The sequence below is a fragment of the Lonchura striata genome, chromosome 24 (assembly GCF_046129695.1).
Source record: "Lonchura striata isolate bLonStr1 chromosome 24, bLonStr1.mat, whole genome shotgun sequence".
NCBI classification, from domain to species: domain Eukaryota; kingdom Metazoa; phylum Chordata; class Aves; order Passeriformes; family Estrildidae; genus Lonchura; species Lonchura striata.
In genome coordinates this window covers 2,278,524-2,294,188 of record NC_134626.1, presented here as the reverse complement: position 1 = coordinate 2,294,188, position 15,665 = coordinate 2,278,524, and the positions used below count along the sequence as shown (strand labels likewise).

The 15,665-nt window shown below is 48.3% G+C and overlaps 2 protein-coding genes across 4 annotated transcripts; both read left to right on the top strand.

The window, feature by feature from the left end:
* The first annotated feature begins 363 nt into the window (after positions 1–363).
* MRPL20 (mitochondrial ribosomal protein L20) lies at positions 364–3,907 on the top strand. The gene is made up of 4 exons (XM_077788112.1): positions 364–499; positions 1,926–2,036; positions 2,308–2,385; positions 3,321–3,907. Exons 1-4 carry the CDS (start codon positions 413–415, stop codon positions 3,495–3,497), a joined length of 453 nt encoding a protein of 150 aa, XP_077644238.1. The 5' UTR covers positions 364–412; the 3' UTR covers positions 3,498–3,907.
* Positions 3,908–5,377: 1,470 nt separating this feature from the next.
* On the top strand, positions 5,378–14,749 carry CCNL2 (cyclin L2). Of its 3 annotated transcripts, XM_077788109.1 has the most exons (11): positions 5,378–5,647; positions 6,345–6,419; positions 6,717–6,826; positions 7,080–7,200; positions 8,344–8,408; positions 11,206–11,305; positions 11,395–11,499; positions 11,711–11,852; positions 12,564–12,681; positions 12,766–12,858; positions 14,389–14,749. In XM_077788109.1, exons 1-11 carry the CDS (start codon positions 5,378–5,380, stop codon positions 14,747–14,749), a joined length of 1,560 nt encoding a protein of 519 aa, XP_077644235.1. The 3 variants fall into 3 exon arrangements, with proteins under 3 accessions (XP_077644235.1, XP_077644236.1, XP_077644237.1); XM_077788110.1 differs by lacking the exons at positions 5,378–5,647; positions 6,345–6,419; positions 6,717–6,826; positions 7,080–7,200; positions 8,344–8,408 and adding an exon at positions 9,182–10,849; XM_077788111.1 differs by lacking the exons at positions 5,378–5,647; positions 6,345–6,419; positions 6,717–6,826; positions 7,080–7,200; positions 8,344–8,408 and adding an exon at positions 9,231–9,275.
* Positions 14,750–15,665: the final 916 nt, after the last annotated feature.

The window sequence follows — 15,665 nt, the reverse complement described above, 5'->3', positions numbered from 1 at the left end:
GGGAAGAATCAGGAGAAGGACCGGTGGAACGACCGGGGGAAGGAACGGGGGAAAGGCTGGAGGAAGGACGGGAGGAAGGACCGGGAAAGCTCGGGGGGGAAGAATCAGAAGAAGAAGCAGGAGAAGGGAAGGAGCGGAGGAATGACCGGAGAAAGGACCGGGAAGGCTGGGGCAGGACCAGAGGAAGAACGGGGGAAGGTCCTAAGGAAGCCCGGCGAGGCTCGGGGGCAGGATCAGGGGAAGGCTCGGGGGCAGGATCGGGGGAAGGCTCGGGGGCAGGATCAGGGGAAGGCTCGGGGGCAGGATCGGGGGAAGGCTCGGGGGCAGGATCAGGGGAAGGCTCGGGGGCAGGACCGGAGGAAGCCGGGCGCGCTCGGTGCCGCCCCGGAAGGCGCCGCGCCGTGCCGCAGCCATGGTGGTGCTGAGCGCGGCGCGCTGGGTGCGCAGCCGCCTCTCGGATCGCTTCTGGAGGGTGCAGGAGGTGCTCAAGTACGCGAGGGTGAGTGCGGGACCCCCGCATCCCCGTGTGCCCCATCCCCCTGTGCCCGAATCCCCCTGTGCTCCATCCCCCTGTGCCCAAATCCCCCTGTGCCCGCATCCCCCTGTGCCCCATCCCCCTGTGCCCGAATCCCCCCGTGCCCCATCCCCCTGTGCCCGAATCCCCCTGTGCCCCATCCCCTTGTGCCCCATCCCCCTGTGCCCCATCCCCCTGTGCCCGAATCCCCCTGTGCCCCATCCCCCTGTGCCCGAATCCCCCCGTGCCCCATCCCCCTGTGCCCCATCCCCTTGTGCCCCATCCCCTTGTGCCCAAATCCCCCTGTGCCCAAATCCCCCTGTGCCCCATCCCCCTGTGCCCCATCCCCTTGTGCCCGAATCCCCCTGTGCCCCATCCCCGTGTGCCCCATCCCCCTGTGCCCGAATCCCCCTGTGCCCCATCCCCCTGTGCCCGAATCCCCCTGTGCCCGAATCCCCTTGTGCCCCATCCCCCTGTGCCCCATCCCCCTGTGCCCAAATCCCCCTGTGCCCAAATCCCCCTGTGCCCGAATCCCCCTGTGCCCCATCCCCTTGTGCCCCATCCCCTTGTGCCCAAATCCCCCTGTGCCCCATCCCCTTGTGCTCGAATCCCCCTGTGCCCCATCCCCCTGTGTTTCTGTGTGCTGGTTGTGTTTCCTTCTTGAGGGCTTTTTCTTTGGGTAAAGAAGCTGGGAAGGAAATCAACCTTGTTCTCAAGTGCCTTGTGAATTGTTTTGCATTTTGGATTTGTGCTGCGGTCCAAGCTGCGGTGCCGAGGCTAGGGATGAACCTTTCTCAAGGGCATCCTAGGCAGTACATCTTGCTGTAATAATGAGATAGAAAAAGTTGAAGGAAGTCAGAATATTTTGGTTTTATAGCACCCTGGTGCAGCACTGGCTGCTTTTTCCTGTGTTGTGTTAGATGGATGTCAGAAAACAAATTCGATTTTTTTTTCTGTTTTTGGCAAATGAAATGCCCCATCCCTGTGTTCATAACACAACAGAGGGGAGCTCAGGAATGAGAATAAATTCTTGGATTCAGTGCTGGGTGAAAGCACTGCCCATGGTTTTGTGATTGCCTTTCCCACAGAACCACAGCCCAAAGTGAGGCCTGGTTTTGCCTCTGATGAACGGAGATTTTTCCACCCTGCTCCAACTCCTCAGCTTCAGGTTTTCCATGATAAAAATTACATTTCTATGATATTATATTCCATATGACATTACATTCCGTATATATCCACAGTAAAAAAAACAAGGAAAGAATATTTTCATTACGTGCCAGCTGAAGGCTTAGGGGGTGCTTGTGAAGGGTTCAGCGACCCTTGTTGCGGAGAGCTGTGAATGCAAATGAGCTTTATTAGTGTTACATCTTTAAATCTAATTGAATTAGATCATCCTGGGTCTTTTTTGCAGCATTTTCGTGGCAGGAAGAACCGCTGCTACAAGCTGGCAGTGAGGAGCGTCCGCAGGGCTTTCGTGAGGTCCACCAAGGCCAGGAGGGAGAAGAAAAGATTCCTCAGAGCGGTAAAGAGCAAAATGTTGGGTGGAAACATCCAAATGGGAGCCAGGCAGAAGAGAAACAATTGCTTTTATTAATCTGAGGGGTTTAAAAACAGCCCCACAGAGTTTCTAAGTGAAAAGTAGGAGTTGAAAGCAGCATTTTCTTGTGGGTCCCTTCCAGCTCAGGATATTCCATGAAAATGTTGTATTTCATAAGTGTGAGCAAACCGGCGTGGCAAAGGGTTTATTTTAAAGTATTTTATCATGCAATATATTGATTTTTTTACACCTTCAGCTCTGGATCACAAGGATTGAAGCAGCTTCCCTTGAACATGGTTTGAAGTACCCAGCCTTCATAAGCAACCTGGTCAAGGTAAGGATGTGGTTTGGAGGAGAATTATTTACTAATTAGTGATGTGTGATTAAAGTAATGAGTGATGAAAGGCCTTCCGCTTGTGAAAGCTGTTTCATCCATTTCAGGAACTAAGTCATGCCCTAAACTATTTCTCTTCCCTATGTGGATTATTCTCTTTTATCCTGGTGAACATTATAGCTCTATCTCACGTTCTGTCCCCAAAACTTAGGAATGAGACTGTTAAAGTGTGTTGGGGTTTTTTTGCCATTCAGTGACAGCTGCTTTTCCTTTTACTTGAAGAGATTTAAAAATACAAAGCTTGGATTAGCAAAAAACCGAAAAAAAACCTAAGAAATCCTTATTCTTTTCACTATAACTGTGATTTGGTAAGCGTGGAGAATGCAGAAACTTGGTGCTGGTGTCCCTTGTTTTTAAAACATGCTGGAAATTTGTTTCAATTTGGTGATTCTGTTTTAATTTATTTGAGCTGAAACAGATGCCATGGATTCACCTGGAACACGTGGCCTTGAGCAAAATCGGGGATTTTTCTTCAGCTCTTGGTTTCTACCAGAAAAACTTTAGAGAAAGGCAGGAAATAATTTTTACATGGTGGGTTAATGACACATCCATGGCCAGGGAGTGTCTGACAGTCTTTAACAGCTCCAAACTGCACAGGGTAGAAAAAAGCTAATCTGCTTTAAGACCTCAGGTCTTAAGCCTTAAGAGTGTTTAATCATACTTAATGAAGAGTGTTTATATAAACAGTAAAGAGCGTTAATTATATTTAATAAAGTGTTCATTATATTTAATAAAATAAATTTAATTTTATGTAATGATAAAATTTTCTTATATTTAGTAAAACCTATTTAATTTAAATATATTTAAAACTAAGAGTTGTGGTGTTGTTCCTAAAAATCACAGTCCTTAACCAACAATTTTTTTCTTGCCTTTAGTCCCAGGTGGAGCTGAACAGAAAAGTTCTGGCTGACTTGGCAATTTATGAGCCAAAGACATTCAAGTCCCTGGCAGCTTTAGCCCAGAGGAGGAGACAGGAAGGGTTCCTGGCTGCCCTGGGAGATGGAAAAGAACCAGAGGGAATATTTTCACGTATTGTGCACCACCACTATTGATATCAGAGTCTGTGTACATGTTTTAGAAGCAGGGATTTGATTGTGAAACAAACCTGTCGTGGGACTGCTGCTGAAACAGAAAATGTGGAACAAACCCTCTGAGGATCGTGTGGGTGTGAAGCTTCTCCCTGAATGCTTTTTCCCTGTGTTGTTGTCACTGAAACCTGTTAAATTAAAAGCACACTTCAAGGTTAGCGGTCAGGCCATACAGTGATTTAATAAAGGTTTTTTTTTTTGGTAACTGCCATTAGGAAAAAAACCTAATTTGTGTGGTGAATTCTGGCACTGAATGGGATAACGCAGCTGGGATGGGGGGAAATGTTGACCCTCACAGGTGGAGCCTGGGTGTTAAGGACACACATAGTTCGTACTTTTAAGGATTTAATAAAGACATTTCTATTGAAAACTCCTATGGGGAAACAATTTGTGTTAATTTTGGCACTTCATTGGGAAAATACAGCCAGGGGATGGAGGAAGGGCAGGATGTCGACCCTCACACGTGGCCCCTGTGTTAAGGACACACATAAAAACTTAATAAAGGTAATTTTTTTGATAATTGCTGTGGAGAAACACTTTTTGTGGCGAGTTCTGGCGCTGCACAGCAAAAACCAAGTCGAGTGTGAGGAAGATGTCAGCCCTCAGGCGTGAGCCCCCACAGCCTTTAGGTGAAGGACAAACAGCCTGTTCTGTTAAGGACATAATACCAAACATATTTTTGTTGGTAACTGCTACAGGGCAACAATTTGTGTGGTGAAATTCTAGAGCTGCAAGGGGAAAACCCAGCCGGGGTGGGGAGCGACATGTCGGCCCTCACACATGAACCTCGGCCGGCCGCAAGTTAAGGACACGCATAGTCTGGTTTTTTACACACTTAACAAAGATATTTAATTCGGTGAGAGGATAGTCTGGTTTTTTAAAGAGTAAACAAAGATATTTCACTCGGTGAGCACGTAGTGTGGTTTTTTAGGGAGTTAACAAAGATGTTTAATGCGGTGAGTGCATAGTCTGGTTTTTTAGGGAGTAAACAAAGGTATTTCACTCAGTGAGCGCGCAGTGTGGTTTTTTAGGGAGTTAACAAAGATATTTAACTCGGTGAGTGCATAGTCTGGTTTTTTAGGGAGTAAACACATATTTAACTCGGTGAGTGCATAGTCTTGTTTTTTAGGGAGTAAACACATATTTAACTCGGCGAGCGCTGTGTTCCAGCCGCCTCATGGGGCGGCCCCGGCTCTGAGGGCTTGAGGGCTCTGAAGGCTCTGAGGGGTTTTAGGGGCTCTGGGGGCTCTCTCTGAAGGCTCTGGGGGTTCTGAGGGGGTTTAGGGGCTCTGAGGGCTCTAGGGGGTTTTAGGGGCTCTGAGGACTCTGATGGCTCTGAGGGGTTTTAGGGGCTCTGAGGACTCTGATGTCTCTGAGGGGTTTTAGGGGCTCTGAGGGGTTTTAGGGGCTCTGAGGGCTCTGGGAGTTCTGAGGGGTTTTGGGAGCTCTGAGGACTCTGATGGCTCTGAGGGGTTTTAGAGGTTCTGAGGGGCTTTAGGGGCTCTGAAGGGTTTTAGGGGCTCTGATGGCTCTGAGGGGTTTTAGGGGCTCTGAGGGCTCTGGGGGTTCTGAGGGGCTTTGGGAGCTCTGAGGACTCTGATGGCTCTGAGGGGTTTTAGAGGTTCTGAGGGGTTTTGGGGGCTCTGAGGGCGCCGCGGCCCCGCCCTGTCCGGATTCCCGGCCGCTGCGTCACCGCGCCGCGCGCGGCCCGGGCGGCGCCGTGCGTCACGGCCCCTCAGCCAATCAGCGGCCGCAGCGCCGCCGCGCTCCGCCAATCGGCGCGGGGCGGATGCCGGGGGGGAAGGAGAAGGAGCGCGGAGCCAGCGAGGCGGCGGCGGCACAAAATGGCGGCGGCGGCGGGCGGCGGCGGCCCCGCGGGCCCTCAGGCGGCCGGGGCGGCTCCCGCCCCGGTACCGGGTCCCGGCGCGGTGCTGATCGGCGACCGGCTGTATTCGGGCGTGCTGATTACGCTGGAGAACTGCCTGCTGCCCGAGCACACGCTGCGCTTCACGCCGTCCATGAGCAGCGGCCTGGACGCCGACACCGAGACCGAGCTGCGCGTCACCGGCTGCGAGCTGATCCAGGCGGCCGGGATCCTGCTGCGGCTGCCGCAGGTGGGGCTGGGCGCGGGCAGGGAGTGGGCTGGGACTCAACTGGGCCGTTTTTTGGGGTAACCGGTCTCCGGTGACCGGCCGGGGCCGGGCCGCGGTTACCGGCCGGGCAGGCCGCGGCGCCGCCCGGTGTTCGGGGCTCGTTCCGGGCCTCCCTGCGCCGCCTTCGCTTCAGGATTGTGCAAAGACGGATTTCTTAAGGCTCCCCTGGAGCCGCGGGGACCTCGGGGAGGTTTTGTTTCCCTGGAGAACTTCAGGCCAAACCGGCTCGTTACTGTCTGAGCGTAAGATTTTCCAGCAACCGATCATTAGCATATTCAAATTGATGCAAATCATGACGCGATTAGATTGCTCCTCACTTTCCACGCCCAAAAAACAATTTTTTTTCTGACGTAGTTTCATAAGTCTGAACTTTATTGGCTTTTTGGATTTTTCCATGTTGTTTATTATTAATTTATTAACTTTTTATCATATTCCCACATTTTTTCTAAAATGAAATAGAGCTTTTATGTCTGTATTTGACTTGTAAGCAGTATTGATAATGTCCTGGGCAATTTAATTACTTAAGTGGTAATTGTATTTTAGATACCACTGAGCTTCCTCCTATGCTTAGTTAATCTTCTGGGTCTTAAACCTATTAAAATTTCTCTTTGGAATTGGTAGTTTTGTTCATGGCTGTTGTGATTATCTCTTTTTTTAGGTGGCTATGGCTACAGGACAGGTGTTATTCCAGCGGTTTTTTTATACCAAGTCTTTTGTGAAGCATTCCATGGAGGTAAGAAGGCATTCAATGACATTTGTTGCCATATTTATGTTCTGATTTCTCTTGGCAAGTTATCTCAGATGTGAGCAGTGTTAGGAACTACTCTGGAGATTACAGCTACAGAGAAACATGATTTTATCAAGATTTTTTATAGTGATTTTTGTCAAATATTTGCTATTTTCTTGTTTTACCACATTGGTTTTTTTTTGTTTTTTTTTTTTTTTCATCTTTAAGCTGTTGTAGGAGCTCAATTCCTGAACTGGAAATGAAATATTATGTAAAATATTGTATTTTATGCTTGTTTTTCAGCATGTGTCCATGGCCTGTGTCCATCTGGCATCCAAAATTGAGGAAGCTCCCAGACGCATTCGGGATGTGATCAATGTGTTCCATCGCCTCAGACACCTGAGGGAGAAAAAGTAAGCTGAGAATCCAGAATAATCTGAATTATCTGTGTTGTGTTTAAGTTATTAAAATCCACAACAGCATCATTCCCTTTTCCATAAATCAGGGAATATTTTGAAGTGATCTCATGAAGTGAGCTTACCTCTTTTAGTAATAAATATTTTTCATTTTATAAATAATGTTTTTTAAAAATATTTTTACCCAACTCAGCTTGAGTTTCCTTAAAGGTTAAGATAACCATCTTGAGAGTTTGACCTTGTCTTGCAGAAAACCTGTGCCTCTAATATTGGATCAAGAATATGTGAACTTGAAGAATCAAATAATTAAAGCAGAAAGAAGAGTGTTGAAGGAGTTGGGATTTTGTGTTCACGTGAAGCACCCTCACAAGGTTGGTATTTTACAAATTCAGTACATAACCAATGTTTCATGTCCTGTAAAGCTTTGAGGAGGCTGCCTGGAAGCTCTGTGGACTGTGCTAATCAGTGAATTCAGTGAGATTAGTTTTCTTACCATCCTGATGTTTTCTTTCTCATTTAAGAGACTCTTACTAATTGCTCTCGTATCACTGCTGAGTGACGGCGAGGTGGCTGCAGGTGCTCAGTATTCCTGGAAGGCAAATTGGATCAGTAGGTAGCTTTGGTGGTGGAAAAACATCACCTGGACTTAGATCCCCCAAGCAGGGAGGAATTTGGAGGCTTGGGGTTGTCACAGTCACTCCTGCTGGGAACGTGCCGAGGTATTAAAGTCCCGTGAGGCAGTTTAGTGATTGGGCTGTGGTTAAACCACGCTCGGGCTCGGCTGGAACTGAGGCAAGGCTCAGTGTAAAAGTTACAAGTGTCAGACTGGGTGATACTTGAAAGATACAATTGCCTCAAGTGTTTAAATTGTCCCTTAACTGGTAAAAGGACTTACATTTCTGTGCCAACACAATTTGAGGTCTTGCTCTTTCTCCTCTAAAAAACTCCTGTTCAGAACTGCCTTTTTGAGCTTCTTGACATTCAGAATTTCCTTTTGTCACCCACCCCAGAGGGCAGCTGTGGTTTGTTAATTGGGGTGAATTCTGCCGTTGTTCTTCCTCTCTGCAGCCTCGTTTTCCTTCCAAAGCAGAGGAAAACCCCTCAGACCAGAACAAACCATGGCACAGTGTGCACAGCGTTAGGTCTGTTCTCTGCAAGCACTGCCAGCTTCCCTCACTGCTGATTGCAGTCAGCAGCTTTTCCCCTCCAGGCTGCAGCTAAAAAAGGATTTGTGAGGTTTGTAGGAGAACAGAATCAATCCACAAAAATCCCAAAAGCATTCCACAAAATCCCTCAATCAAATCCAGGTGGAGACAAGGCCTGGCTGAGTATCAGGACAGAAGGGCTGAGAAGGTCAGAGCTGGTGTGGATAAACACTGGGTATTGTGCAAACACTTCATGAGGAGTGTTTTAAGCCTTGAGAGAGGATCACAGATGCCTCATGGATGTCCCTCTGAAATGAGCAGGTGGCTCTCCAGATGCTTGTTAATAACTCAATAACCCATATCTTCCAGATAATCGTTATGTACCTTCAGGTATTAGAATGTGAACGTAACCAACACCTGGTCCAGACCTCATGGTAAGTTGATTTTCTTTGTTCTAAGAGACCAGAAGGGGCAGTAGCAGAAATATGTCACTTGAGGCACTGGGCAGCATTGCTCAGCAGTGCTTGGGGCCACCCCAGACAGCTCCACTGTCCTTGGTGTGCCCCAAACTACTTCCCAAATGTTGAGCGGCCTCTTAAGTTCGAGGCAGTGTTTTAATGGTAAGGTAGCTTTCCACCCTGACTTCTCACTTCCCTCCTCTCTGCTCTCACTTTCCAGCTGAAGGGAAAAGCTTGGGTGGGTTTAGAGTTGTTCCCATGGGGTTTTCTTCAGGGAAAACTTGGGTGTAATTCAAGTCTGTTCCCAGTGCTGGGAAATGGTTTTTCCCAGGGCCTGAGTTTGATTTTGGGTGTATCTAGACCTCAGCACAGATAAATTTCTTCTAGCTATGTGGATAATGCAAGATGTCAGCTTCTAAGACTGGATAGATGGATAGCCTGGATTCATATTTGTCAAGAAATGTTCTCTGCCTTATTGCTCTCATTTAATAAATATTTGCTCGGGGGTGGGAAGCTTCTGTAAAATTCCCCATCTTAAACTTTACCAAATAATGCTTTATAAACCATAATGCTTTTTTAACAATACCAATGGTCTAAAAAAAAAAAAAGAAACAAACCACCTTTAGTGAATCCAAAGACCATATTTCTGCTGACTGAACTGTCTGGTACTGTGACCTGTGTGTAGAGAACCAGTTTTGACTTTTCTTTTCTGTACTCTTTTGATCAAAGGGTAGCCTCTGAGGGTAAGTGACTAAGACTTCTCCTCTGCTGCCCATGGTGCAGGGATAGCTGCCGTCTTCAGTCAACCCAAAGCTCTCCAAAGAGAAGGCTGGCTCTAGACAGGTGGTATATACATGATAGTAGAGTAACTGGCCAACTGCTTCTTGTGCTTATATTTTTATTTTTTTTTTACTCTGCATTTTTTGATTGTTTGTATATTTGATAACCTGAGCATTGAAGTTCTGAAATTTGATTTTTTTTTCATGTTCTATTTCTCTTAACTGTTATAATGTGGTGTGTTTCTTATATGATAAAGCGAATTAAGGTGAGGTTTAAATCTTTAAAAGGGATGAGTTAACAACAACAAAAAAATAGAATAGTTTGAAAGATACAATTATCTCAAATGTTTAAATGAGAAAACTATAGTACGTGTGTGAAGCTTGGACATGAAATGTGATATTTAGAGACACTTGCCAGAAGCATTGCATGGAGCAGTGGAATGGGAGTTGTGGACTGCCAGGAATCTGCTGGTTATGGAAAGAGGGGAGGTGAGGGAGGGAATTACCCCACCTGAAAATGGGGTCAGGTGTTACAACAACACATCTGTGTGCTTGTGTTTGTTGCTTCCAGTACCTGAAAACTGGTGGGTATCCAGTATAGTTGGTTTTTGAAATGTGCATTTTTACAACATGACCTTTTTCTTAAGCTATTGTGACAAGGATTCATTTCCTCCTGTGTCTGGCTGAGCCCACAGGGAAGATGTGCAGAGGCCAAACTTGGAAGCTGGCATGGTTCTCAATTTGGCAAATCAGAAAAAAAAGCTCTGCAGCTTCCAGATGTTCCAAGTCACCCTTTCCTTTATCACTCCTTTGTGCTCTCTTTGTAGGGAGACAAGAGCAGGTTTAGAAGTTCCTTTCTCCCAGAAATATGAGCTGATGTGTTGCTTTTTTGGGGCAGCAGTTGTTGTTTGTGTAACCAAGAATTGGGGACAGCTGGGGCAGGTGGGAGTTGGAAACTCCTGGGATTCCAATCCCTCCTCTCTGTCCTTGTAAACATTGCAGGTGCCTAGCCTGTGGTCTCTGCTTTGGATATCTTGGGGGTCAGTGAATCCTTGTATACTGGGTACCCACATGGTTAATTATTACCTTGAAGTATTAATTTAAAGACTTTTATTATGTCTGGTTTTAGTTTTTTCTCCATCTGATACTTTGACATACGTGCTCCCAAGTCTAGATCTTCTAAAGCACATCAGCTGACAGATTCACAGGAATTTACTTTGTGTATTTAAGATTTAACAGCATAATGCTTAATTGTACTGACTGGAATATGTGCAATATTTTACAGTTTTCTCATTCTGTGAATATTCATTTTAAGCAACCTTACTGAAATGGGACAATTTGGAAACCTTATTTCATGTGCCAAAGAGGAGATCTGCCTGAGTACTGACTGTTCTCCTGAACTGATGTTCCCAAACACCCTGATTTCTCCTATGGCTGACTTTTTGCATCAAAAAGAATTCTCTTCTGGATGGAAATGGACCCTTGAATGCCACTGGAGGTTGACCTGTGCTGAAGAGGACTGCATTTCATGGGAGAACTGCTCCAGGAGCTGCAGCTTTTTCCAGACACCTGGTTCTGCCCAATTGCAGGGGAACATGTGAACCTAAAATTCTATAACTGAGTATTTCTGAGCACACTGTATGTTGTCTTGATGAAAATAACTTGTTTATTGCATGAGAGCAGGCCAGTAGAGATCCAGCAGCAAAAGTGAAGTTAAAATTGGTTCTCTCCTCACCACTGTATTTTCAGCAGTCAGACGTTGTTTCTGTCACATGTCCCTCCCCTTGAGGGATTTATTTTAGTTATTTTTGTTTTAGTAAAATCCTTCAGCTTCTCTTTAGATTTACAGGACTATAGTGTTGAAGTCTAGTAATTGAATGCAGAAAGAAATAGCCCTTGTAGAAGTAAAACCAAGTCAAAACCCAAAAAAAAAAAAAAAAAACACCAAAAGAGCTTTGCAGTGCCTTGCAACCTCCTGCTCTCCTGTTTTTCAGGAACTACATGAACGACAGCCTGAGAACAGATGTCTTTGTGAGGTTCCAGCCAGAAAGCATTGCCTGTGCCTGCATTTACCTGGCAGCCAGGACCCTGGAGGTAAGCCACAGTGCCATGGATTTGGGGTTTTTTCAAGCCTTTTTACCAGGAGGAGAAATCTGAGCTTTGTCTCTCTCTCCCCCTTTCAGATCCCACTTCCAAATCGCCCACATTGGTTTTTACTGTTTGGAGCAACTGAGGAAGAAATTCAAGAAATCTGCTTAAAAATCTTGCAGCTGTACACAAGGAAAAAGGTTTGGTTCTTTTTCATGTTGGGAGCCCTCAGTGAAGGCTGCAGCTCAGAGCAGGAGTTGGAAATTTTGAGGCTGTTTAAAACCACAGCTGCAAGCCTGGAAGTGAACAAAGATCAGTCACTGTCTGGGACTCCTTGGATTTCCATTCCCCTCCCTGGGAGTGGGTAACCAGGAAAGTCAGTTCTCACAAGCAGTGCTCCCATGTTCACAGGTGGATTTATCTGATCTGGAAAGTAAAATAGAAAAGAAGAAATTGGCTATTGAAGAGGCAAAAGCACAAGCTAAAGGTCTGGCACCTGAGGGAGTTCCAAGTTTGGATAACACATCGGGATTTTCCCCTATCCCAAAAAATGGTAAATAGTGGATAACTCATTTTTAATAACTCTTTCACATCTTTCATGTATATTTACCCTTTTGGGAAGCATTTACAAGTGTGGTTTGGAGTTTGTTGGGGATTTTTTTTAAGATGGCTTCTAGCACTACTCAACTGGCAGGGTTTGAATAACACTGTGACTTTGTGATTTCTTGAGATCAGATAAAAGCTAAAAATCAAATTAGTCTGAAATTAAGACTAGTTTAAACCCATATAGACCAGGGACTTGCTTTTATGTGGATTTGGCAAGAAGCTCAAATCCTTGCCACTGGCATGTTGTGCTAAAGCAATATTGAAGCAGAGGTGCTCTGGCAGGGGTAACATTTTGGGATGTTGGGCAAGGAATTTGTTGGTTAAAGTTTCCAGTCTGGTGCAGGTCTCACCTAGAAGACAACATTCACCTGGACAAACATCTTTCCCAGTTTACCTTTCAAACAATTCTGAATAATTGGCAAGGAAAGGAGGGTGGATTTCTGCCTTTTCTTGCAGTTGCTGCGATACTCTGGCAGAAACGTTTCAGATGAATTTCTGCCTTCTGTGAACTTGTTGAGATCTGCTTGTGGGTGGCTGTGTGTGCACACATGTGCAAAGCCCAGCTGTGCAGCTCTGGTTGGTGCAGACATGGGCTGAGGGAGAGCCTCAAGTCCTTTCAGGTACTTTCCAAAGAGGTAACAAAAGCTTCTTCTTGCAGAGTCTCCAAAAGAGGTTAAAGGAAATAAACCTTCACCACTGCCTGTGCAGGCCATGAAGAATGCTAAAAGGAAAACAGAGGGAGCCAAGAGAACCAGCTCCAACAGCCCAGTAAATGGGTAAGGTTTTATAAGGAAACAGCTGATTTTTTTCTCCCATCAGTACTTGAAATAAAATAACTGAGTGCTCCTTGTCTCTGGCAGTGTCCAGAAAGGGAGAGAGAGCAGGAGTCGAAGTGGAAGCAGAGATCAGAGTTACTCCAGGTCACCATCGAGGTCTGCATCCCCCAAGCACAGGTAGGGTGTGCTCCCAGTCCCTCCCAGTCTCATTCCCAGTGCCAGCTTTGCTAGATCATCACCAAGGGGCTGAGGTGACCCAGCAGAATGTGCTGCTCACTGAACTCCAGAGTGCCTCCAGCTGTGGGTGTTTATTCCTGTAACTGGAGTTGCCAAAATCAGTATTTTTCCAGGAGCCAGATGAAAGTTTAGGACACAAGATGAGTTCTCATGGGAGAGCAGCAAAATGCAGCATGGCATTCTTCAAATTCAAAATGCATAAGGAAGGTCTTAAAACTCAAAATGCAGAATGGTGTTCTTAAAATTCAAGAAAACAGCAAAATGCTGAATGAAATTCTTAATTTCAGAAAACCATGTTTGCTTGTGGAAGCCCAGGGCACTGGGAATATCCCCCTGTCTGCTCTGGGGTGTCCTGACCCCCAGGGCAGCTCTGACTTTCACCCTCACTCATGGAGAAATCTTCCAAAGCCTCAAGATAAACCAGAAACCACAAAAGTGTGAAATAGACTGGAGAGATTGTAGAGAGTATGGCACATGGGTGAGAAATTCAGGTTTTAGGATTTTTTGTATGTTATAGATGGCTACAAGATGGAGGATACAGGGTGTTGTCTTGAGTTCCCTTCTTTCTTCTTCATCCTTTTTCTTCTTGGGTTTGGGTGGTATCTTGTAATTGGGCAGAAAAATCCGCATTGTGGGTCTTCAGGGGTCAGTTATTGGGTTAGAAAGGGAAATAATTCAGGTATCCCTTCTTAATTGGGTAGCTTAGTTTTTGATCAGACTTACAAGGCCTTGTAACACGAGGTTGTTGCCATTTTTGTGCTGTTTTTCCTGCACACAGAGTCTGGTGCAGACAGCATGCTGAAATTTTGACAAGATAACAAAAAACAGAAGCTGAAGACTGAAAAAATCCAATGAATCTCTGGTTCTGGCACAGAACTGCCCCAGGAGGGTCTCTGGTTCTGGCACAGAACTGCCCCAGGAGGGTCTCTGGTTCATTGACACAGAACTGCCCCAGGAGGGTCTCTGGTTCTGGCACAGAACTGCCCCAGGAGGGTCTCTGGTTCTGCCCCAGGAGGGTCTCTGGTTCTTACACAGAACTGCCCCAGGAGGGTCTCTGGTTCTGGCACAGAACTGCCCCAGGAGGGTCTCTGGTTCTTACACAGAACTGCCCCAGGAGGGTCTCTGGTTCATTGACACAGAACTGCCCCAGGAGGGTCTCTGGTTCCAGACACAGAACTGCCCCAGGAGGGTCTCTGGTTCTGGCACAGAACTGCCCCAGGAGGGTCTCTGGTTCATTGACACAGAACTGCCCCAGGAGGGTCTCTGGTTCTGGCACAGAACTGCCCCAGGAGGGTCTCTGGTTCTGGCACGGAACTGCCCCAGGAGAGTCTCTGGTTCATTGACACAGAACTGCCCCAGGAGGGTCTCTGGTTCTGCCCCAGGAGGGTCTCCCCTGCTAGAGCATCCCCCAGGGAGTTGCCCACCTTGAGGCTCACACAAACTCACATTTTCTCTCCTTTTTCCTCGCAGGAAAAGCGAGAGTTACTCCACGTCCAGCGGCTCCAAGTCGCACAGCCGCTCTCGGAGCCGCAGCGATTCCCCCCCGAGGCAGTTCAACCACGGCTCCTCGGCCTACAAGGGCTCCAAGGCGCGGAGCTACAAGAAATCCAAGGACTACCCCAAGTACTCGGCGCACAAAGCGCGCAAGTCCCGCTCGCGCAGCTCGTCCCGCTCGCGCAGCCGCTCCCGCGAGCGCTCCGACCACTCGGGCAAGTACAAGAAGAAGAGCCACTACTACCGCAACCACCGGCACGAGCGCTCCCGCTCCTACGAGCGCGCCCAGCACCGCTACGAGCGCGAGCACCCCGGGCACAGCCGGCACCGCCGGTGAGCCCCGGCCTGCCCCCAGGGGGATTTGGCACTGCTGAGCCCCCAGAGCTGCTCCCGGGGGGTTGGCACTGCCGGGCTCCCACAGCTGCTCCTGGGGGATTTGGCACGGCCGGGCCCCCAGAGCTGCTCCTGGGGGATTTGGCACTGCTGAGCCCCCAGAGCTGCTCCCGGGGGGATTTGGCACTGCTGAGCCCCCAGAGCTGCTCCTGGGGGATTTGGCACTGCTGAGCCTCCAGAGCTGCTCCTGGGGGATTTGGCACTGCTGAGCCCCCAGAGCTGCTCCTGGGGGGATTTGGCACTGCTGAGCCCCCAGAGCTGCTCCCGGGGGGATTTGGCACTGCTGAGCCCCCAGAGCTGCTCCTGGGGGATTTGGCACTGCTGAGCCTCCAGAGCTGCTCCCGGGGGATTTGGCACTGCTGAGCCCCCAGAGCTGCTCCCGGGGGGATTTGGCACTGCTGAGCCCCCAGAGCTGCTCCTGGGGGATTTGGCACTGCTGAGCCCCCAGAGCTGCTCCTGGGGGATTTGGCACTGCTGAGCCCCCAGAGCTGCTCCCGGGGGGATTTGGCACTGCTGAGCCCCCAGAGCTGCTCCTGGGGGATTTGGCACTGCCGGGCTCCCAGAGCTGCTCCCGGGGTGTTGGCACTGCCGAGTCCCCAGAGCTGCTCCCGGGGGGATTTGGCACTGCCAGGTCCCCAGAGCTGCTCCTGGGAGGAATTGTCACTGCTGAGCCCCCAGAGCTGCTCCTGGAGGGATTCCTGCCGGTGAGCCCTGCTGGGGCTGCTTCCCAAGGGAATTCCTGCTGGTGAGCCCCCAGAGCTGCTCCCAGGGGCATTCCTGCTGGTGAGCCCCTGCTGGGGCTGCTCCTGGGGGGATTTGGCACTGCCGAGCCCCCAGAGCTGCTCCCGGGGGGATTCCTG